Source organism: Impatiens glandulifera, chromosome 9 (genome assembly GCF_907164915.1).
Source record: "Impatiens glandulifera chromosome 9, dImpGla2.1, whole genome shotgun sequence".
In the NCBI taxonomy this organism is placed as follows: domain Eukaryota; kingdom Viridiplantae; phylum Streptophyta; class Magnoliopsida; order Ericales; family Balsaminaceae; genus Impatiens; species Impatiens glandulifera.
The window spans coordinates 14,330,147-14,355,467 of NC_061870.1; the positions used below are offsets into that span (position 1 = coordinate 14,330,147).

Sequence of the window (25,321 nt, forward strand, 5' to 3'; positions counted from 1 at the left end):
CTTTTCGTTCTATATTTTCGACGTGAAAAGTTTTTTACTTCCTATGCATGTCCTCATCATGATTAGATAGTTACAAATTATTGATGTGAATCGTAATATGTAATAAAATGATTAAGTGTGTTTATGAATAAATTGAATAAAATCTATTTATAGAGTTAAATATTTAAGAATTGTACGTACCATGAAAAAATTTTAAATGTGCCATCTAATTTTGTATATTTTATTAAATTAATTCATTCATTCTTTTACAATAATTATTTTGGAATAAAAATTATTTTATTTCTTATTTTTATTATACATTTCACATAAATATTTTAAATTAATAATAATGAAATTATCTAAAAAAATTATTTTCATGAATGATACCATTTAGGTGATTCGAGCATCTATTCCGTTTACTAATTATTGATTAAGTTCAAAAATTGATAAATCAATATTAAAATAATCGTAATCGTTCCGTTTCTTTGATCTATTATGTGAAGCAATAATATTGTAATAGTTCACTTTGTTCAATTTATTATCTTATACTACAATTAGTATATGACAACAAAATATGGTTAAGATAAATAGTTTGACGATAGACAGTTTCTGAGCTAGTAACACCACCAGTTTCTGAGCTCAGGAGAACGAAAGTGGTATTTCAATTGATAAGAAATTAAAATATCTAACCAACCAGTCTTGCAACTTCAACTATCTGGAGAATAAAAAATATTTACATACTTAATTTTAATTAGTTGTTAAGTTCGAAAATAATGTAACCATTTTCTGTTGTTTTATTTACTTTTTCATAAAATTCAGATTAGATAAATATTTATTTAATTATATCTTTATAATCAATAATCAATATATAAAATATAACAGATTTAAGAATTAGAAGCGAACATCTTATACAATTAATATAATAGCATCAAATAATATTTTTATTAAATAAATTTTATATTATTATAAGTTAGAGATTTGGAAATACAATATAAAAGTTAATTAAAATATTTTTTCAATTATTGATTAAAATATCATTTATTTAATTACTTTAAATATTATTAATTAATTATATTAAAATAAAATATATAAAATAATACTATTAATTACTTTTTTAAATTTTATTTTTTAAATATTTATTTTCTTTTCACTGAATTAAATATTTATTTTTCTATTAAAAGACATAAAACTTATTCCAAATAATCTGACAATATAAACTTAAGTGATTTGTTTTATTTTTTTCCGAAATAATATTTTATTGAATTACCATAAAAAAGATTACGGCTAAAAATACAAAGAACAATAACATCGTGAATACGTACAAAAATAAAAACAATTAAATAAAACATAAAAAACAAAATAACACCATGAATAATTATTCAAAGTATTCTAGATTGAATAGACAATTACAATGAGAATACAGTTATCATCACCTCTTCAGTTCATCCTCATTTATTGCGGGGAAGGAGAAGGGGAAGGGGAAGGGGAAGGGGAAGGGGAAGGGGAAGAGAAACACAATCGGTTGAAACAACAGGTTTGTATGAAAATAAAAATCTTGATTGGGATAATAAGGATTTGATACAGTTTGAAACAAAGAAATCTCTTTTTTTTTTATGTTTTTGATTGCTACTAATTAGGTTCTTTAGGGTCGTTTGATTGTCATCCTTTAATCATGGCTGAGATTTGTATAACTTTGATTTTTGACCCTCCCACTTTTGGGATTTTAATAAAATGATTATAACCATTTTCCCTAAAAAAAATATTCTAGATTGAGTTTTCGCCATGACCTCTACATTCTCGAGGGACATTTTGAGGTGCTCAATTGTTGACAACTCATCTTTTCTCTCGATCTTTCACAAAACCTTTGATCTTGCCCAACTTTTAAGGCTTGAGCAATTGCCTTTCCATGTTGCTTTTCGACCTATACTTGATCTTTCACTTGCATAAGTTGTGTATTGAGTTCTCTAGTTTTAGCGTTTATTAGTTGTTGGGTTAATGGGAGAGTCCAATTGAGGATGATGAACCAGGACTACCAAATAAATGGTGAGCTATTTCATCCACACTTGGATGACCAAACAAAAATACTTTGTTTCCTTGAGATAAAAAAGGTAGTAACATTTTGGCCTCATATAATGTGACTAGTTAGTTCACTGGATTTTTACAATATCCAGTTCGATGACTTGAAAGTTCTTTTCGTTCTACATTTTCGACGTGTTAAGTTTTTTACTTCCTATGCATGTCCTCATCATGATTAGATAGTTACAAATTATTGATGTGAATCGTAATATGTAATAAAAAGATTAAGTGTGTTTATGAATAAATTGAATAAAATCTATTTATAGAGTTAAATATTTAAGAATTGTACGTACCATGAAAAAATTTTAAATGTGCCATCTAATTTTGTATATTTTATTAAATTAATTCATTCATTCTTTTACAATAATTATTTTGGAATAAAAATTATTTTATTTCTTATTTTTATTATACATTTTACACAAATAGTTAAAAATTAATAATAATGAAATTATCTAAAAAAATTATTTTCATGAAAGATACCATTCTGGTGAATCAATATTAAAGTAATCGTAATCGTTCCTTTTCTTTGATCTATTATGTGAAGCAATAATAATGTAATAGTTCACTTTGTTCAATTTATTATCTTATACCACAATTAGTATATGACAACAAAATATGATTAAGATAAATAATTTTCTTATAATATTAGTTTATAAATTTACTCTACAGAATTACTTGATATTTTCGTAATTTGTAGAAATATTATATTTTTATAAAGTTATATAATTAATGTAATAACCTAATTATTATTTTTTAGTCATTTATACTAATATTAATATTATTATAATCTAAATAATTAACTATCAATTATTTGTTAAAATATAATTTATTTATAGTAAATAATTAATTAAATTAATATTTAATTTTATTATTAGTTAATTATTTCATAATATTTATATTATTATATAATAAATACTATGTAATCATTTTACCCAAATAATATAGTATACATAAATTTTATTTTTTCTCTAAATAATCATAGATCTAACAAGCCTAATTTGAGAGACAAGATTATGAGCCAGCGCCAATGTCAACCTATAATCCTAAAATCAATTTTTCTCGATCTCCTTTTGGGGATATGAAACCACTCTTCAAATAGTTGGGGACTTATTTTAAAATTTTATGTGGGGTTTCACGTTCATATTTTCACATCTAAGACATCAAATTTAAAGAAGGTACATATTGTGGCTCATCTAAGGATACAACATATCATCTACTCTCCTTTTGCGTCTTCTAACCCTATGTGTATTTTATTGTTTCGATTCTCTCGATCTCAATTTCAATCATTATCCTCTCAATTTCTCTATGTTGGGATCGGTGTCAACAACAACCAGTAGGATTTGAGTATTGTTGAACGACTATCGATTTCCAATTCGGTTTTTAACCCTGTTGGAGGTTAAGACATGTTTTTATTCTCGTGACAAATCTTCACGAGCTCTTGAATCAGATTCAAGTGTGGAATAACTCACTGGATTTGAAGCGTATTGAAACATAATGAATAAGACATTAAGAAATGGACACGGAGTTGTTTATAGATGTTAGGAGATAAAAACTCTTACGTCACCCCTTCTTCTGTTACCAAAAGAATACAATAGAAGACTTTAACTTTTATAGCCTCTACACAACCTTGATCAGAAACCCATGACTTAACAATCGCTGTTCTGAACTTCTAAATCTCACTTTATTGAACAGACACCCTCTGTTCAACTTATAATGCTGAACATTCTTAACAAATATTACAACAATTTCACTCTCAACTTATCTTAATAGAAAGTACATAGTACACGAATTACAATTGGGATAATGAGAGAGTAATCTTGAATAAAAGCGGTAATATATCCAACACCTTCTTGATTAAGATCCACATATATATATGAGTCACATCCTCTTTGCATTCAATGATGGAGTGTTGTAGAGCTCCGCGTTCTGATGTAGCTTAGCTCTACTTCAGTGTTGTAGACGCATTTGATTATCATAGCCCTACTTGAATGGCGTGTGACTATTGAGCTTTTTAGAAGGTTTGTATAAATGTTACACGTTAATTAATGTAACGGTCGAATCTGAATATTAACATGTGGAATTATTCTGTTGATTATTGTGTGTGCTAATGTGACAGACTGTCGCTTGTCGGGTGATGAGTAGGGAAGATGAGCGGGTGTTGCTTTAGTCTTCTTTTAAAGGCTAGACGTCTATGTTAGATAAAATAAAGAGTTAAGTAGCAGATAATTAAATATTTGAAGAACCTAACCAAATCCACCGTTTGTGCAGGAGATGCAGAATTTGGTCATATCCTCAAAATAACTTTATCACTCTAGTCCGGTCGACCGATATTACAAAGGAGGTGCAAACCAGGATTATCTTATCAAAGTATCTATTCGACTATCTTTACAACGAAACAAGTAGAGGATCGACTTGGCAGTGAAAATCGACTTTACCGCTCAGTTGTATGATCAGTAAACCTATCATTTATACCTCAAAGAGAAATCATCTTCTATTCTTCCTCAGTATGTCCGGTCCACCGATATTGAAAAGTCGGCGCAACCAGTGATATTTCCGAAAAAATAATTGGTGCAATCCTAAGCTTCTATACAATACATAAAATGACCGGCAGCTTGACCGATCAAATCAAAGATGTGGAATCAATCATATAGTAGGAGATTTAAATTGAGAACAACTGGAAGTTTTCATTTTGGTGTAATTCAGAATACTTTGGAAATATGCAGAAGGAAGATTTCAAATATACAAACTGTTATTTCCATTTTGATACAAGTCTGATGATAGACCTTGGGAAGCAAAACACTGCCAAAAGTGATCAGATACCTATTTTGGTATAAGTCCAACAACAGTCCCCAAGGAGTAGGTATTTTTCAAACTGCTTCAGATGATTAAATCAATAGAAGACAAACCTGCCGACTGATATGTTTCTTGAGAAGTATTAACCGCATTTAATGTCATGATGTACCTTCTTGACTGACCAATCATAATCAAGGATTACCATGTAAGTATCCATTGAATGAGAAATATGACTGTACATATTTCATTATTTAAGAGAATCTTGAAGAACAGTAGCAACATACCTAAAACATATACCCAAGAAGATATACAAGACAGTGAGACAACATATTTTAGAATTGAATCAAAGCCTAAACTGTTCTTGTTTAGATACTGTCCAAAGTGCTAAGGATATTACAATTTCATTCATTTTGTGTAAGAAGTGAGAGTTGTATGTCAATAACGAGTAGTAAATAAGCCTTGGTTATTTGACGTATTGTAAAGTGTGTTAAATATTCTTAGTGAATATCCTTCTCAATGTTTGAGAAGAAGGGGTGATGCAGGAGCTTTATCTCCGAACATCCATAAATCTTGTATTGTATTTCTTCTCCATTTCATACCCTTCTATTGTTGTCCAATCCGTGTGTGTGTTGCTTCAAATAGAAACAAACATTTTTGTACTTGAACTCGGTTCAAGAGTTTTTGACGATTTGTGTAGTATTGAGACCGATATTAACTTCTAACCGAGTTAGTATCAACCGGCGTGTTGTGTAAGCGTTCGACCTAAAGAGACCCCAAGTCTCTTTCAGCTATCCCGATCATAATAGTCTATTCTTCAAACTAGAACGTTTGTTGAAGCCTTCACGTCTACTAGCGCTTCTTCAGACCAGAGCGTCTGTTGAAGCCTAGACGTCTGTTAGCGCTTCTTTAGACCAGAGCGTCTGTTGAAGCCTAGACGTCTGCAAGCGCTTTTTCAGACTAGAGCGTTCTTTGAAACCTAGACATCTGTTAGCGCTTCTTCAGAATAGAGCGTTTGTTGAGTCCTAGATGTCTGCTCGTGTATTTCTTCAGACAACCCGTCTGATAAAGTTCAGACTATGTCTGCTCGCGCACTTCCTTAGACAACCCGTCTATTGAGTCCTAGACGTCTTCTCAAACACTTCTTTAGACAGCCCGTCTGATGAAGTTCAGACTACGTCTGCTTGCGGACTTCTTTAGACAACCCGTCTGATGAAATTCAGAGTATGTCTGCTCGCTCTTTCTTTAGACTGCATCTAAAGACATACGTCTTTTGGGCAGTAGCTGCACAAAGGCAAATTACACAACTTAGTTCTTGTTCAGACCATAGTTATGTTTTGTTCAGATTACAACTTCGTTTTGTGCAGACCTTATCATTAAAACTATGTCATATTGAATTAAACTTATTTACCTAAGTTTATTAAAATGTTTTTCCTTAACTAATTATTTCTCTTTTAATTAGTTTTCCTTTTTCTTTATTTAATTTAATCTAACATTCTATTTAATATGCTTTTGATAACTGAATTTACATTAAGTTATGTTTCAACAATACATTGTTTATTTTATTCCCTCTGTTCTTAGTTTTTCAAGTTAAGTTTTTATTACGACTTAGGTATTAGATTGAATTCAGGAACCATCAACCACTTACCCATTTGGTGTATAGTTCTTATGTAAGTGTTTTGCTCTCTATAGATTCATTCAAATTAGGGCTCATTTGAAATGATGTTTGGAGAACTATATGTAAATTATTTTTTAAATTTGTGTAATTGAGTTTGTGTTTGCAGATCATGTTCCGATCTAATTGTATGTATATCATCATTATTCGTTACTATCTACACTCAATTGGAAAAACTTGTCTAAGATCTTCTTCCATCCACAATGGTTATTGATAGAAAAATTAAATAGATTAATTTTGGAACCGGCCATACATTACAATTTTTGAATATTTATTCTAAATAATCAAAAAAGGAGAAATTGATAGAAAAATTAAGTATATTAATTTTGGAACCGGCCAGACAAACTAAACAGAAGTTAAACTTCATGTGCAGGTACTTCTAAAACCGTATGAACTGGTTGGGGCATCAAAAACCGGTTGCACTACTTCAAAGAAACCAGCCTCAAGTGATCAAGTTAAAGATCAGAGGAACCGGTTCTACCTTCTCAAGCGACCGGTTAACGAAGAAGAAAGATTATACTCTCTAACCGGATGATACACTACAAGACACAAAAACTGGATGGTTCAGAACAAAAGTCAGAAGATTCAAAATTCAAGAGTGTCGTATCATGACGGAAGAAACGTGTCTTGAAAGAATAAAAGAAGATCGGATCCGATCAGAAGCATGCGAGGAAAGCAATGATGCCTTATTGATCCGATGCTGACAACCGGTAGTGGATGTTCAACACGTGTCACAATCTGAAAACCGGCTATGTCATCCTATGCTCAGAGTCACCTGCATGAATGCCAGGTGTTGAGGAAGTTGAAGCGTGCAAGCAACCCTTCTGCAAACAGGCGTGATAATGATCGACCAATCCGCAAGAGAGAGAAGAAAGTAACCGTTGGCTACTTTCAGCTATAAAAGGAAGTCGAAACGCCTTCATTCAATGTAGTTCGAAGAAGTTCAGAAAATAGTTAATGAGTTGTAAAAGCATTAAATTCTAGAGAGATAAAGTCTTATATTCCAAAACCGGTGTGTCTGAAACCGGAGGCCTTGTGTGCGTGTTATTGTGTTGAATTGTTGTATTACATCAAAGTGTGAGTTTGGTGTAACCGGCGAGTAGCGAAGTTGGGCTCGACCGGCAGTTATGTTGTAACTCTAAAGAGTTAGTGGAGATCCTTCTCATAACCTGAGAAGAAGGGGTGACGTAGGAGGGTTTGCTCCGAACATCCATAAACAAATCTCTTGTCTCGTGTTCTTTCCTTTGCTTTCATTTCTTGCTTAATTAACCTTAACCTCAAAACCAATCATTTTCCTAAAACCGGTCACTCATATCCATAAAACCGTATCCTCCTAAAACATCATCTAAAGTCGCAAACGTTGCTTCAACCTTAAACTGACATTTCCGCCCTTGAACCCGGTTCAAGAGTCTGTGACAGATTGTGCAGTGCTGAGAAAGGTTTTAGTCTCTAACCAGACTATCACCAAAAGAGTTGTGTGTTGTGTAAGCGGCCACCCTTCCTAGAAACCGGAAAGACCCCGGTCCTCCAAGGGCGTCCCCGATCCTAACAAGTGGTATCAGAGCGAGGATCTTAGCACTCAAGCAACCGAAAAAGATGGGAAGCATGACCCACAACGACAAGCCGCCAATGCTAAACAGCGAAGCGTTTAGTAGTTGGAAGAAGCAGATGTATCTACATCTGATTACGTTAGATGATGAGATGTGCCGAGTCCTGAAAGAGGGACCGATCAAGATCAACAAGGAGGAAAGCCTATGGACGAGTGAAGATCGGAGAAGAAGTAACCTGGACAACCATTGCATGAGGCATATCTATAAGGCTATAGATAACAACACTTTGAACAAAATATCAGAGTGTGAAAATGCAAAGGAAGCCTGGGAAACGATCATTCAGATCCACGAGGGAAACGAAAGAACCAAGGAGAACAAAATCTTGGTGGTTACGCAGAAGTATGAAAACATAAGGATGAAACCGGGAGAAAACATGAAGGAATTTAGCAACCGGTTCACCAGTGTAGTAAACGAGCTTCAGACACTCGGAAAGAAGTATGACAACCGAGAAGTGATCATCAAAGCTCTAAGATCTTTGCCAAGCACGTGGGATATCAAGACCATGGTGATGAGGGAATCAAGTACCCTTGGGCAGATGAAGTTGCATGATGTGTTTGAGGACTTGAAAGCCTACGAATTCGAGATCAAGTCTCGGATCGAAGATGAAGCATCCACATCAACCGCAACAAGAGCTTTGGTCACATCGGTGGAACCGGCGGCTCCAGTATCAACCGCACCGGCTCCAGTCAAAAACACTGATCAAATAACCGACGATGTGATTTCAATGCTAGCCCAGAAATTCGGGAAATTCATGAAGAAGAGCCAGCCACCATCTAATAATGATTTTAATTATAACTATGTAGATAAATCAAACAAGAGATGTTATAACTGTGATGGTTTTGGACATTTCAGGTCAGAATGTAGAAAACCAAGAAGAGACGATAGAAAACCGGAAGGAAACTATCAAGGAAATAATTATCAAGGGAATAATTATCAAGGCAACCGGTATCAGGGAAACAATTATCAAGGAAACAATTATCGGGGAAACAACAATAACCAACGAAACGACTACCGAAGAAACGACGATCAACATGCTGATGAAGGAAAGGAGATTCAAAAAGCACTTATTGCATCCGACGGTGGAAGCGAGTGGGCATACTCTGATAATGAAGATGGTGAAGAGAAAGTAACCTGCTTCATGGCAAACGACAAAGAGGTATTTGATTTTTCTTCCGATGAGTTTACTAAAGAAGACCTAGTTTCTGCACTCAACCAAATGGTTGCTGAGTTCAGAAATATATCTGCGTATATACCAACTCCTGTAGAACCTAAAACCGAACAAAATGAATGTGATAAAACATGCGAAATCGAAACGTATGAACCGGATGAACTATTCTCAAACAATGAGGAGACAGTTCAACCGGTAACCGAAACCGATGAACGAGCAATGTACGTCACGGCCGCGTGGGAGAGATCACGTCAAGTAGTGAAACAAATGTGTAACTATAAAAGACATCCGAAATGTAGATATGGTATCGGCTATGAACCAAGTAAACAAAATGAAACAAAACAATCCAACGGGATGAAACTAACGAAAAATAATCTTCCATTTATAAAATTTGTCAAAAGTTCACAAACCGAAAATGACCTAAAACCGGAAGAAACACTTAAATATGTAGGTCCTAACGAATCTGAAAAATGGCTTCATCCTGAGAGAAGGAAAGCCAACCGGAAACCAAGTAAAACAAATAAACCTCGGCATCAAAGAAGCCCATCACCACATAAGGCATTCTTGAGCAACGGCCAAGAAGTTAAGCCAAATATTATCAAAACGATAACCGGGAAAGTGATCCGACTCATTCAAGTCTGGATCCCAAAGGGACTAATCAACCACGGACCCAACTAAATGTGGGTACCAAAAAGGTGTAAATAATTGTTTGTTGCAGGTTAGGAGGAGCAACCTGTTAAAGAATTCTAAATGGTACTTGGACAGTGGATGCTCAAAGCATATGACCGGAAACAAGGAACTACTGACCGACATCAAGTACGAAACCGGAGCATTCATAACATTCGGGGATAACTCAAAAGGTAAAACCGTGGGCAAGGGTAAGATTGTCCATGGTGAATTATCCATAAATAATGTGCTATTAGTAGAGAAACTAAGCTTTAACCTGTTAAGCATAAGCCAAATGTGTGATGTGGGCTACAAAGTTGAATTTCATAAAAACTCATGCTTGGTCAAAAATCAAAATAATGACACTTTGCTAACCGGTAACCGGATAGGAAACATTTACAAAGTAAATTGGAAAACTGATTTCGAAAAACCTGTGTGTATGATAGCCGGAAATGACCCAAACTAGCTTTGGCATAAACGGTTAAACCACTTGAATTTCAAAACGATCAATTTCATTTGCTCCAAAGAACTAGTTCACGGTTTTCTAAAAGTTAAGTTTTCAAAAGATAAAGTATGTGCTGCATGTCAAATGGGGAAACAAGTAAAATCATCTTTCAAAAATAAAGGAAATTATCAATCTGAAAGATGTTTAGAACTTTTGCATATGGATCTGTTTGGTCCGGTTAAAGTAACCAGTTTAGGAGGCATGCATTATACTATGGTGGTTATTGATGATTACTCCAAATTTACTTGGGTTACTTTCCTAGCTTCTAAGAATCAAGCAACTCCAAACTTGATTAAACTGATTTTGAGAATACAAAATGAAAAATCTATTAGAGTAAACAAAATCAGAAGTGATAGAGGAACTGAGTTTATAAACAGTAATTTAACTACTTTTCTTGATGATTCCAGTATTAGGCACGAGTTGTCTAGTGCCAGAACTCCTCAACAAAATGGCCTGGCTGAGAGAAGAAACCGAACTCTCAAGGAAGCCGCAAGGTCAATGATAGCCTATTCGGGTATTGCTCAAAAGTTTTGGGCTGAAGCTATCAACACCGCTTGCTATACACAAAATCGATCTTTAGTAACTAAACGGTTTTCGAAAACTCCTTTTGAAATTTATTTTGATCAAGTTCCAAGTGTACGGTATTTTCGAATTTTTGGTAGTAAATGCTTTGTTCACAATAACGGCAAGAATTACTTGACCGCTTTTGATGCTAAATCCGATGAGGGAATAATGTTGGGTTATTCAGCTGTGAGTAAAGCCTACAGAATATACAATACTAGGACTTTAACAGTTGAAGAAACCGCACACGTTGTTTTCGATGAATCGGTTGAGCGAAACACTGCATTACCCTTCGACCTTCACAACAGAATGGAAAATTTCAATATCTATTCTGATGATGAAGACGAGGTTCCGGTTTTTAGACGCTTTGTCAAGGACCAAGCGGTTGATGTTGAAATTCAGCCTGATCAAGCTGCCTTACCGCAGAAAGTTGACGCTTCAGTTTCTACTGAAGAAATCGGTCGGTCTGACTCTGTTCAGCCTACCGATCAGTCTAACCTTGATCAGCCAACCGAAAGCTTGGTAGACACGTCTCGGATTAACCTCAGAAGGAACAAAAATCATCCTCTTGAACTAGTAATAGGTAACATATCCTCACCCGTCCGAACTAGGCAACAAAATTTGGATCACTATAGAAACTCTGCTTTCATATCACAAATTGAGCCGAAAAAGGTGGATGAAGCACTGTCAGATCCAGATTGGATCTTGGCAATGCAAGAGGAATTAAACGAGTTTGAGAGAAATAAAGTCTGGTACCTAGTCCCTAGACCGAAAAACAAACCGGTTATAGGCACACGATGGGTATTCAGAAATAAACTCAATGAAGACGGTTTGGTTACGAGGAACAAAGCCCGGTTAGTGGCTCAAGGCTATAAACAGGAAGAAGGCATTGATTTTGAAGAATCATTCGCCCCTGTAGCTAGACTTGAGGCCATTAGAATATTTTTAGCATATGCAGCTTTTAAAAAGTTCAAAGTTTATCAAATGGATGTTAAGAGTGCTTTTCTAAACGGTAAAGTAAATGAAGAGGTATATGTTAACCAACCTCCAGGTTTTAAAAATCCAGAACATGAAAATCACGTTTACCGGCTGAATAAAGCCCTTTACGGTTTGAAACAAGCTCCAAGAGCTTGGTATGATACTTTGACACAATTCCTATTTGATCGCAAATTCACAATAGGTTCGGTAGACAAAACCCTTTTCAAATTCGAAAGAAAGGAACAAATTTTACTTGTTCAGATTTATGTTGATGACATTATATTCGGATCAACCGATCCAAAATTATGTGACAAGTTTTCGAAAATAATGACTGATAGATTTCAAATGAGTATGATGGGGGAAATGAGTTTCTTTCTAGGACTTCAGGTTAAGCAGATTGAAGCCGGAATCTTTATAAGTCAACCGAAGTATACAGCCGAACTGCTGAAGAGATTTGGGATGGATACATGTGCCGAAGCGGCTACGCCGATGAGTCCTTCCGTGAAGCTGGACAAAGATGATGATGGTCAAGCCGTTGACATCACAACATATCGAGGAATGATCGGATCGCTGCTGTATCTCACTGCAAGCCGACCTGACATTCTGTTTGCGGTTGGAGTGTGCGGAAGGTTCCAAGCAAATCCAAAGCAATCTCATTATACGGCTGCCAAAAGAATCCTAAAATATTTGAAGGGAACTCAAGAAGTGGGACTTTGGTACACAAAAGATTCGAGCTTCAATCTAATAAGCTACTCGGATGCCGATTACGCGGGGTGCAAAATCGACAGAAAGAGTACAAGTGGAACCTGTCAGTTCCTAGGTGACCGGTTAGTTACTTGGAGCAGCAAGAAACAAACATCCGTTGCAACCTCAACCGCAGAGGCGGAGTACCTAGCGGCTGGAAGCTGCTGCGCACAACTCCTCTGGATTCAACAGCAACTAAGGGATTTCGGAATAGAAGCAAAGGAATCTCCAATCTTTTGTGACAACACCAGTGCCATAACGATCACATATAATCCGGTGTTGCACTCAAGAACAAAGCATATCGACATCCGACACCATTTCATCCGGGAGCATGTTCAGGAGAAACACATCCGGCTGGAATATGTGTCGACCGAGCAACAAGTAGCGGACATCTTCACGAAACCGCTACAGGAAGCTAAGTTTTCACATTTTCGAAATATCTTGGGTCTTACTAATCTTAATCAATTAATATAATCATACTGTATGCTTGTATATAAAACCGGGATATGTGTTCAGGGAGAAGCTAAGGCGTCTCAAACCATATTCAAATAGGCCATTAATAAATCAAATATGCTAACCGGGAGGAAGTCTCCGGTTATGCCCGATCACTTCATAATTTCAAATCAAATGTATGTTTACTAATACGGTTGAAATAACCGGGTTGAAGTGGATAAAACAAATCCAAAGTTGAACAACTGTTGACATTAATCAACTTTTCTTCACAAACGGAAATATCTTACTAAAACCGGTCATGGAAAACCGCTTAGTACATATGCACTCTGGTCTGATGAAATGAATTTTTCCGGTTAACCTGAGATGACCGACCTAGTTTTCATGCATATTTTGAAAAATGAAGCCTGTAATTAATTAAAACAAGTCTACCACAATCGAGATGACGACATGTGTCCATCATCAAGAGAGGGAGACTCACATCTTGTCAATAGATATTTTTCATCATTGCTATCTTAGTAATAATTAGATTTACCTTGGAAATAACCATTAGTTACTTCAACAAGTTAAGTCTATTAAATAGCTGATGACATCATCAGGCATGCTTAACCTCATTAAAGACCAAGCCGAATTCCCGGGCTATATAAACCATCCTTAATCCTGTTCAAAACATCACAAGTTCACTATTCACAAGTATTACTCTTGAGATAAAATCCTCTCTCTCTCAAAAACATGAATACCAACTCTTTGGCCAAGAAAATCCTATTGGCAGATTTTGAATCAATCTACCAATATGAGGATCATGAAGTAAAGGAAATGTTCTTAGCCATAGAAAGGAGTGGGCTAAGAAGCTTTCTTGAGAACAGGTTCATCATCGACTACCTTGTAGTCGAAGAACTCTTTGAGACCGCGAAAGAGGTGCATCGAGATATACTCGTTGCACAGGTCTACGGTCAGAAATTTCTATTCAGCGAGACGGATTTCGTTGTATATTGCGGTTTACCCAATGAAGGGGTAACCGACCTAACTTACTCCCCGGTGACAATGGAAGAAATGTGTCGCCGGTTCTCAGGATCTGACATCCCGGTTAAACCCTGGGGTGCTAAGAGTCAACTTTCTCACAAATACCAGATTTTCTGCGAGATTCTGGGAAAATCTGTCTTGTGCAGAGAGAAGAGTTACTACTACACCCAAAGGGTCTTCGAGATGATGATCGCCGTAACGGTTGGGACACCGGTTAACTGGTCCTGGATCATCTTCAGTAACCTGAAGAAGATGCTCCTCTCCAACAAAACCGGCTACGCTCCTCAGCTGAGCGGTTTCTGTGCAAGTCTGGACATCCACTCCGGAGCCTTCGTCACTCTTCACCCAAGGCACGTGCTCACCAAAGAACGAGTACAAGAAATGATCGACCAGTGGGAAGCGGTTAAAGCCAGAAGAATTCAAGCGGCTGAGGCTTCAAATGCTCAAGCGGATGAGTCATCAAATGTCTAACCTGTTCTTCCTCTTTTCTTTTATCCTCTCTTTACAAAACCGGTACTTTTGTTGTACTACCGGTTTCGTACTCCAATTAATGAATCAGATTTCTTTCCTTTCCAAGTCAAAATCTAAAATATTCAATGCGTCGTATCAAAAATAAATCATATCACTCTTGGAAACATAAATCCTCATTATCAAAAAGTATGCCTGACTTGATTTGACAAGACTTGCCTTTATTCTCTTGGAAAATCACAAAGACATTAATGACTAAGCATAAACGGCTAGATTTTTCAAATCCTCTCATTAAATGCTCTCATTCACTCCAGGCTATAAAAGGGGACTCAACTTCCATTTTCAAAACACGCCTTCAAGCATTCTTCTCTCTAAAAACTCGGAAGCTCAAGAACTCTCTCAAAACTTTTCTTCACTACTCATCATCATGTCTGCCGAGATAAGAAACACCCTGATCATTGATTTTGAAGACATCAAGCATAGCTCATACTATGATTGCATCTTTCAGCACATCATAGAGTCTGGCCTGCAAGGTTTTCTCAAGGGTTCGGACCTCATCCTCGTGGAGGAGGTGTGTGAATTCTATAATAACGGTCACATTTTGGATGATGGCAGCATTCGCACCATCATCGACGGTCAGTTCCTCCAGTTTTCTGAGGAGGAATTCGCCACCTTCTTTCACCTTCCAACGGAAGGTTTCTCCGATTTTCCGACGCCGTATTTACCGGCCAAGGAAACTTTTTTCAAGATCTTCTCTTCTTCATACACTCCTGTTAAGGATTTTGGGAAGAAAGAAGATCTCGCTCCTCACTACCAAGTCTTTCACGATTTGGTCCAAAGGTCTATCATAGGCCGAATGCCCAATCAGAACTATAGCCGGGAGGCATTCGACATTATGATAGCCATCATCCGCAACTCTGCCATCAACTGGGCGTCCTATCTTTTCAATAAGCTAAAGCAGCTTATGACCGGTAAAAGAGGAAGGATCAGCTACGCTCCTCAGATCACCCGGTTTCTCATGTCCAAGCGTCGTAACCTTGGAAAAGGTGTTCCGGTTGGATCCTTCAACACCATCACAATAGACATGATCTATAAATGTGTGTTAAGAATTCAGGAACGGTCTCTTCAAAACACCATGGAAAAGTGGTATGAAAGAAGGTTGGAAGGAGGATGGTTTACTGAATAATTCTCTTTCTTTTTCGTTTTCGTTCCGGTTTCTGGTCATTTTGTTGTACGACCAGAACCGCCCCAAATGTTAATCATTTTCCTTATCTATTAATGAAATATTTTAATTCTTAAAAAAAAATCTCCGGTTTTCATTCACAGTATTCCTTCCGGCTTTTCAAACTTATACAAAATGTTAAAGTTAACCTAAAACTTCCGGTTAGCAAGTCGACAAGTAAAACCGGTCTCTCGAGCAAAGATGAAAATTTGAAAAATCTTAACCGCCCACAGTTTTACCTCTCAAAAATTTACCGCCGAAAGTTACGGCAGTAACTTTTTTGAGGGAAAGTTGGCGCCAAAAACATCAAATTGACGGTTCATCTTCAAAACCGCTTGGAACCGCCATCTATATAAGTTTAAATCAGCCCATTTGACACATGTGCTTTCTCTCTCTAAGATTTCCAGAACTTCAAAAGCTTTTCTCTCTCCGATCATCATCGTTCTTCATCCTCTATCTTCAAAACCATCATGGATCTAGGCAAAGCTCCATTTCAATGGATGTTACAAGTAGATTTCGCAGATATTGACGAGCATGTCGACGATAAGAACAAGGCTGTTCATCAACTTCTACGAGAATCTGGGTTGGAAAAATTCCTGTCTGGTCCGTTCATAATCCATCCGGCGGCAGTGACGGAGTTCTTGGCGACGGCGACGCTGTCAAATAGGAAGATATCGGCGACTGTTAACGGGAAGACCGTTCTCATCACCGAAGAAATTTTTGCGGAAGCCCTTGGTCTGCCCAACACAGGTTCGGACCTCAAGATTGACTTAACCGAGGCAGAATCAAATGCTGCCCGGTTGGTGGTATCTTTCTCAGGTCAGGATCTGGTGATCCACAACAGCCGGAGGATCAAGCTCAAACCGGAATATAGATGGTTGGTAATCGTCATCGCCAAATCACTCCAAGGAAGGGGAGGTAATTTCGACAATCTCACAAAACTTAAACTTAGAATGCTGTTAGCTATTGTTCGCGGTGACAAGGTGGACTGGGGGTACGTCATATACGAAGAGTTCTGTCAAATGGTAATAAAGAAAGATGGCCGGGTGCAAGCCTATGCTATGCAAATTGTCAAAATTCTTGAGTTTCTCAAAGTGGAACTCGGTGAAGGCATACCGCTTCCGATCTCCAACATTCTTGACTCTGAGTCAATGATCGAAAAACCGGAGAAGACGATCAAACCAAAATCCTCAAAGACTAAATCATCCAAGGGAGCCAGTTCATCGGTTCCAGTTGAAGAAGAAACAAGACAAAAGAAACCGTCAAGAAAGGCGGTTGAGGTAGAAGCTCCACCGGAACCGAAGAGAAGGAAGAAGGTAGCTGCGAAGAAGAGTTCAAAGAAACCGGTGGACTCCGAGAAAACGCTTTCCTCGGACAATCCACCGGAAAGAACCGCAGATGTTTTTCAGCCCATCCCACTCAACACAGTTATTCCAGTTCCCATCTCATCCCATTCTCCAAGGCAAACCGAATCTTCGGGGAGCAAGGAGAACAAGTCAGTCTCTAAGGAGGAAGCAGAGGTAACCGTTCACTCTGAAACCTCCAAGTCACTCAGTAAACGAGTTGGAGAGGTATTGGCCGATGTGGGCTTGAATACCTCAGAAGCAATCAATAATGTGGTCCAAGAGATCACAAAGGAAACCGAAGAGGACGACGTTTCAAGTCGTCGGAAGCCAGATAATCAGGTTGAAATACCTGATCAGACAGAAGCACAACCGGTCGATGAGACGACCAACACAACGGAAATCACACCTCCGGCTCAGGAGGGAAATATTGAAAACCAGGAACCTTCCGGTTCCGCAGGAGGAAAGACAGCCCTAGAAAACCAACCAGCCTCAACACCTGAAGGTTCCACTCAGGTGAACAAAGGCAAAGGCATTCTCATTGAAGAAACAACGGCAACCGGAACAGGCACGCTGCAAACCAATCCTCAACATGAAGCCACAACCGGAGAAGAGGTTCTCTACACCATTGAGCACGAAAATGAGATCTTCGAGGAGCTCATTCAAGACATGAACAAAGGTGCAAGTGATGCGCTGGCGCCATACATCTTGTGGGTGAAGCTCCGATGCGAAACCAAGTTATCCGACATGGTTCCAGGTTTAAGTGGCAACAAACAGTGGGACAAGCTCATCGAACTGGAAGAAAGGGCACTTACTTTGGCTAACACCAATCTCATCCAACCGGCGTTTAACAAAGCTCCGGTAATCCTTGAAAATGCTCGGTTACAGGCAGTTGAGAATGCGTTTCAAGAAACCAAAGGAAAGACACTAAACCCGATCGAAATGAGGATGGCCGAACAATTTCTTGGGGTACGAGAACAGCTTGTGCGAAATCTTGATCGTCTTGACATGCAATGGTGGAAAAGTTGCCAACGTCAATTCAACAATGCTGAGTTATATCAAAGTAAGCCTTTCTTTATAAGTGGTGAGACATCCGGAACCTCTGAAAACTTGGAACAAGAAGCCTCTCAACCGGTCAAAACTCTGGAAATAGATCAAATCAAGCAAGCAATGGCTGAAACCGTTGACTCATGCCTTGGAACCTTTAAAGCCGTAACCAACGAAAGAATTGCAGTGGCTGAAGATAAACTGTCAAATTCTCTACAAACCATGATGGACACGACCATGTAGACAACAGTAAAAACCATGATTGCCGAGTCCGTCAAAGCCGCAACCGCTCCACTATTGGACATGCTGCAAGCAATGGCCATTCAAATCGGGGAAATGTCCAAGGTTCAAGACACTACAACTCTGACGCAAATCGAAAAGGATGCTGAAACCGCAAAGAAACTGCAAGAGGAAGAGATTGAAAGGGAACGGTTACAGAAGGAAATTGAAGATAAAGACTATGCGCTTGCCCAATAATGCAACGAGGAAGAGCAGGCCAACGTCCATGAACTTCCACTGGATCAACCATCCCACTCCATGAATACAAGGAACAAGAAGAAGCGAAGTGCAGTTAAGAATGTGATGAAACGGGCAGAACAGAAAACAGCCTTACCAGTCGTGATAAATGCACAACCGCTTGATGAAGAAGAAGAAGAAGATCCGGAGGAACTCAATCAACGGAAGAGAAGGACAACCGGAGAATCCACAGCAACTCCAAGCTTCAGACCTCCAAATGCTCCACCGCCTCCACCACCAAAGCCAGTTTGTGCCAACTTCAATCTCAAGAATAAGGGCACCGGTCATTCAAGTGTATGGGCCGGTGTGCTGATCGATGCCGAAAGACGTGCTAGAGAACACAGAGCAAGGCAAGAAGAAGAAAGAAGACGGTTGGAGAAAGAGCTGGAAAAGGAGCAACACAAGGGGGATCATCCAAGCCCTAAACCTCTTTCTTTGTTTACTTTGAACAACTATATTTTATTCCGTTTCAGAACTTGGTCACTTTGTTCTTTCTAATAGGTTCTAACATATTTCTCTCAAAAATCATACTCATGTTTTTGAAACATCCGGCTTTCAAAACAATCAAACTCATGTTTTTAAACCGGCCATACATTAGATGTTTTGAATATTTATTCTAAATAATCAAAAAGGGAGAAATTGATAGAAAAATTAAGTAGATTAATTTTTCTAAACTGGCTACCAAGCAAATTCTTTTAAAACCGGCCATATATTACATGTTTTGAATATTTATTCTAAATAATCAAAAAGGGAGAAATTGATAGAAAAATTAAGTAGATTAATTTTGGAACCGGCCATACATTACAATTTTTGAATATTTATTCTAAATAATCAAAAAGGGAGAAATTGATAGAAAAATTAAGTAGATTAATTTTGGAACCGGCCAGACAAACTAAACAGAAGTTAAACTTCATGTGCAGGTACTTCTAAAACCGTATGAACTGGTTGGGGCATCAAAAATCGGTTGCACTACTTCAAAGAAACCAGCCTCAAGTGATCAAGTTAAAGATCAGAGGAACCGGTTCTACCTTCTCAAGCGACCGGTTAACGAAGAAGAAAGATTATACTCTCTAACCGGATGATACACTACAAGACACAAAAACCGGATGGTTCAGAACAAAAGTCAGAAGATTCAAAATTGAAGAGTGACGTATCATGACGGAAGAAACGTGTCTTGAAAGAATAAAAGAAGATCGGATCCGATCAGAAGCATGCGAGGAAAGCAATGATGCCTTATTGATCCGATGCTGACAACCGGTAGTGGATGTTCAACACGTGTCACAATCTGAAAACCGGCTATGTCATCCTATGCTCAAAGTCACCTGCATGAATGCCAGGTGTTGAGGAAGTTGAAGCGTGCAAGCAACCCTTCTGCAAACAGGCGTGATAATGATCGACCAATCCGCAAGAGAGAGAAGAAAGTAACCGTTGGCTACTTTCAGCTATAAAAGGAAGTCGAAACGCCTTCATTCAATGCAGTTCGAAGAAGTTCAGAAAATAGTTAATGAGTTGTAAAAGCATTAAATTCTAGAGAGATAAAGTCTTATATTCCAAAACCGGTGTGTCTGAAACCGGAGGCCTTGTGTGCGTGTTATTGTGTTGAATTGTTGTATTACATCAAAGTGTGAGTTTGGTGTAACCGGCGAGTAGCGAAGTTGGGCTCGACCGACAGTTGTGTTGTAACTCTAAAGAGTTAGTGGAGATCATTCTCATAACCTGAGAAGAAGGGGTGACGTAGGAGGGTTTGCTCCGAACATCCATAAACAAATCTCTTGTCTCGTGTTCTTTCCTTTGCTTTCATTTCTTGCTTAATTAACCTTAACCTCAAAACCAATCATTTTCCTAAAACCGGTCACTCATATCCATAAAACCGTATCCTCCTAAAACATCATCTAAAGTCGCAAACGTTGCTTCAACCTGAAACAGACATTTCCGCCCTTGAACCCGGTTCAAGAGTCTGTGACAGATTGTGCAGTGCTGAGAAAGGTTTTAGTCTCTAACCGGACTATCACCAAAAGAGTTGTGTGTTGTGTAAGCGGCCACCCTTCCTAGAAACCGGAAACATCCCGGTCCTCCAAGGGCGTCCCCGATCCTAACAATTATATTAAGTATTATGAATAGAAAATGAAAAAGAATAATTAAATCATTGATATATAGTATGAGGAAACGGGTCAAACCTATCCGTATTAATCTAAACTATATTTATCATTTTATTCATTCATACCTATATGAATTGAATTAATATTAGGTTTTTACATTCCTATATGAATTGAATTAATATTAGGTTTTTACATTCCAAATTAAATATTAATTATATTTTTTTAAACTGTGAACTTAATATTATTCAATAATATTGTTTATTTTATTATAATTTATTCAATTATTTTAGTTGTATTTAATTAAAAAAAATGTAAAAGTGAATTAAATATAAATTGTATTTATTTATTTTTATATTTATATAAAAAATATTCTAATATGTTAATTTAATTAAAAAAAGTGTTTTTTATAATTCATACCAAATAAGAAAGTTTCAAATCTTTAATTAAATATTATAAAAACATAAAATGTCTCATAAAATCTTTGACATCATTTTTCATATGCAAGCTTGGATTATAATGAAACAAGCTTACTAAATAAATAAAAAACAATAGTACAAGTTTTATAATTTATCATAACTAGAGATGACATTCAAAATAATAGACATATACTTAGATTTAATCTTAATTAACTCAAATAATATCATTTGAGAAATCCAATAATAATTTAAAAACTTTCTTAGTAAGAAGTCGATATTTAATTATTAAAAGTTTAAATCTAAAATAAGAAAAAATAAAAAAGAATTCACAATAAACTTCACAAATCTTAATCAAAATCAAATATAAAAACTTAATAGAGTATATTCAAAAACATCATAATAAAGTAGATATTTCACCTCATCAAGAAATATCTAGGTGAAATATCTAGAAGTTGATTTAATCTTACAAAAGCAAAAATGAAGCTCATTTATGATCCTCATATGACCAAACATTTGCGTGTGTCGTCTTGATTGAATTTGCACGCTAGAGAAGTATCAAATTTTTTATTGTCCGACCATCCCCTTGAAAAAATTGTGTCATTTAATTTAACGTGCAATACTAATTTTGAATTGAATAATTATTTAAGATAATTTAATCCAATTATTTTAAAATAAGTCATAGTGCTTTTCTAGAAGACCATTAGGATTAATATGGTAAAACTTATAACAATTATAATTGTGTCCTACAAGGACACAAACTAAGAGTTTATAAATTATATCAAAGAAAATGATTGTTAATCATTAATTATTAATTATTAATATATATAAATATTAATTAATATAATATTGATTTATAAAATTAAATAATATATACATAATTAAAAAGATTTAATTATTGAATTAAGATTTAAAAATAGTATTATTTATTTATGAAGTAAATAATATAATTAAATAGTTTAATTATGGTGTTAAGATTTAAAAGTATATATATTATTTATATATGAAATAATATAATATATAATCAAAAGTTAACTAAAAAATGATTTACAATATTTTGTATATTATATTCTTAAATATTTATAAAGATATTGAGACCAAATGAGGGAGAATAAAATAAGTGTGGTTGAATAATTACTTTATAAAATATAATTAAGAGAAAAAGTAGAAAATTACTTTTCAAAATCAATGAGGGAAATAAAACTATCATCTTTATAATCAAGCCATCTCTATTGCTTCTTGGTAGGTATTCAAAGGAAAGGGAATCTAACCAGCAACACATGAGAATCTCATTTCCAACGATATCATCAGGCCTACTCATTTCACACATAAACATGTAATTCTCTATTAACTACAGTAATAACTATCTAATCAATTATCATGAAAATTAATTAATTGTTAATTTGTAACAGATTTTAATTCAAAATTTATGATAATAAAGATAGGAAATTAAAATAAGATTTTTATTTATTAAAATATAAAATTATATTTTAAATTAAGATATTTTTATATATTATGATATACTTTATAAAATTTTGAATTTAGCATTAAAGTGTATTCTATGGTTGGAGATCGAAAAAAGATGAGATCTTTAACTATAATGAAGATTGAGATATTCGATTATTTATTTTACGATAAAAATGTGACATTATCGTTTTATTTTTTTTCTCAATATTTTTTTCTCATCGAATCACATAAAACTTAATCGATAATTGTATAAAAACAAAAAAAAAATATTAAAATACAAAAAATATGGTTACAAACACATAAATAAATTAAAATAAAATTCATAACACAAACATGAATCAAAACAATAACAATTAAAATTATAAAAAATAAAAACAACAAGATAAATTTATTAATAACTTATCACAATAATAATTATTTCCCCTAAACAAGTTTGTGTTTACAGGTTAGAAAACTCCAACATCTTTTGGGTCACAATGGCATTTAAATTCAATAGAGACATCTTGAGATGTTCAAGTTGTTGATAACTCATCTCTTTATTCGATCTCTCCCACCATCTTTGATCCTGCCCAACTTTCTTGTCGTGATTTATCTACTTCGCATGCTGCTCCTCAACCTCCATAAATTCCTCAACCTGCATCACATTAGCATTTAGTTCCCTAATGTTTGATGACCGATAAGATTCAATCATTTGTTGAGTTTCACAGGAAAGCCCCGTCGGAGAGGATGAACCAAATAATCGCCCAACTATTTCTTCTACACTAGGATGACTGTAGGAGAACACTCTGTTTGTTGGTGAAAATACTAGAAGAAAAACTTCAGCCCCACATAGTGTGATAAGCTCGCTGAATTTCTTGAAAAGCCCACTTTTTCTTTTGCAGAATGTAACCTTAAGATTACTCTCGTTCTTCATTTTGGCCTTGGTGATTCTTTGACGCCCTTTGTTTGTTTTGACCATGATTAGATAAAGATAAAACACGGGAGATATAATATGTAATGAATAGATAAAATGTTTAATTTTTCTTAGATTAGAGGAGTCTATTTATAGATTTAAGTAAAAAAAATTTGCATAGGAACATTATGAATATTCATAGAAAGAAAGAAATCTAATTAATTGATATCTAAATATCTTTCTAAATTCATGAATTAATTTTTTTATTATATATTACAAAATAAAAATATTTCAATATCCTAATTTGATTATAGATAAATAGAAAATTTTAAATAATTAAATAATTATATTGTTATTTAAAAATATTATTTACATACTTTATTTTAATTAGTTGTTAAATTTTGATAATAATATAAACAATTATTTTTGTTTTATTTATTTTTTTACAAAATTAGATGAGATAATTATTTTATATATATTGGCTCTTGAATTGATAATGGAGATCAACATCATGTATTCTTAATCAATTATTAATATATGAGAAATGATTATGAAATCACTCAAAAGTTCAATAGCATCAAGATACTCCCAGGGGAGTCGATGAACGAGTTTGACGAATATTTCACCAGCATTGTCATTGAACTTTCCACTCTGGGAAAGGTCTATGGCAAAAAAGAAGTCATCGTTAAGGCGTTGAAGGCGCTTCTCAGTGCTTGAGACATCAAGTCAACAGTGATGAGAGAGTCCAGAAACCTCCACAAGATGGAGTTGCACGACATGTTTGTCGATATGAAAGTCCATGAATTCGAGATGAAATCTAGGAATGAATATGAGCCCTCATCCTCGACCACGACTAAGGTGCTGGTGTACGCACTTGAGTTAGCTGTTCCATCATCCATCTGTTGGAAGTTTTAAACTAATTCTATAAATTCCATTAATGAATGGAAATTAGAATATGGGTAATAAAATCAAATCAAATTCACATGAAATTCAAACGTGAATTAAAGGGTGAAATTTGATCCAAATGTATAATTTAAATCAATTAATTTAAATTAATTGATCTAAAATGCCTTGATGACCAATTAACAAAATGTTGTTAATTTGTAGTGTAAATTACATGAGTTTGTTATTATTATTATTTGTTATGATAATTAATATTATTATTAACAAATTGGAAAACCATGTAACGTTAGTATTGAATTGTAAATGCCTTAATTGTTTTGGAAACAATTACTCTATAATGAAGAGAAAAATGTTAAGGTAATGAAGAGGCAAACAATGTCAACCGTTGGATCAAATGACGATTTTATTTAATGGTTTAACTTTTCAACAATATAAGACCTCTCATCTCTAATCAAAAACTCACTTCATCATTTCATTCTTTCTCACTCTAGAATTCCAAAAGCCATCTTCTTATTTTTTGAGTGTTCTTCGAGTTCTTCGCTCGATATTTTCCGTTGAAACCCGGTGATAGTCAGGTACGCTGATCAAGTTCGACGAGTAGTGATTTCAGTGCAGAATCACTACTGGATTCGTTGTACCCTGGGAGACAGCCATCTACGATAAGCTCCAGCACAAACGGGAGACGATGGAACTGTTTTAAGAGAAATGTGTCTAACACATGACTCG

At 35.5% G+C, this 25,321-nt stretch overlaps 1 protein-coding gene across 1 annotated transcript; it reads right to left on the reverse strand.

Moving 5' to 3' along the window:
- Nucleotides 1-23,392: 23,392 nt before the first annotated feature.
- Nucleotides 23,393-23,758, reverse strand: LOC124915850 (agamous-like MADS-box protein AGL62). The gene has a single exon (XM_047456598.1). It carries the CDS (start codon nt 23,756-23,758, stop codon nt 23,393-23,395), a length of 366 nt encoding a protein of 121 aa, XP_047312554.1.
- Nucleotides 23,759-25,321: the final 1,563 nt, after the last annotated feature.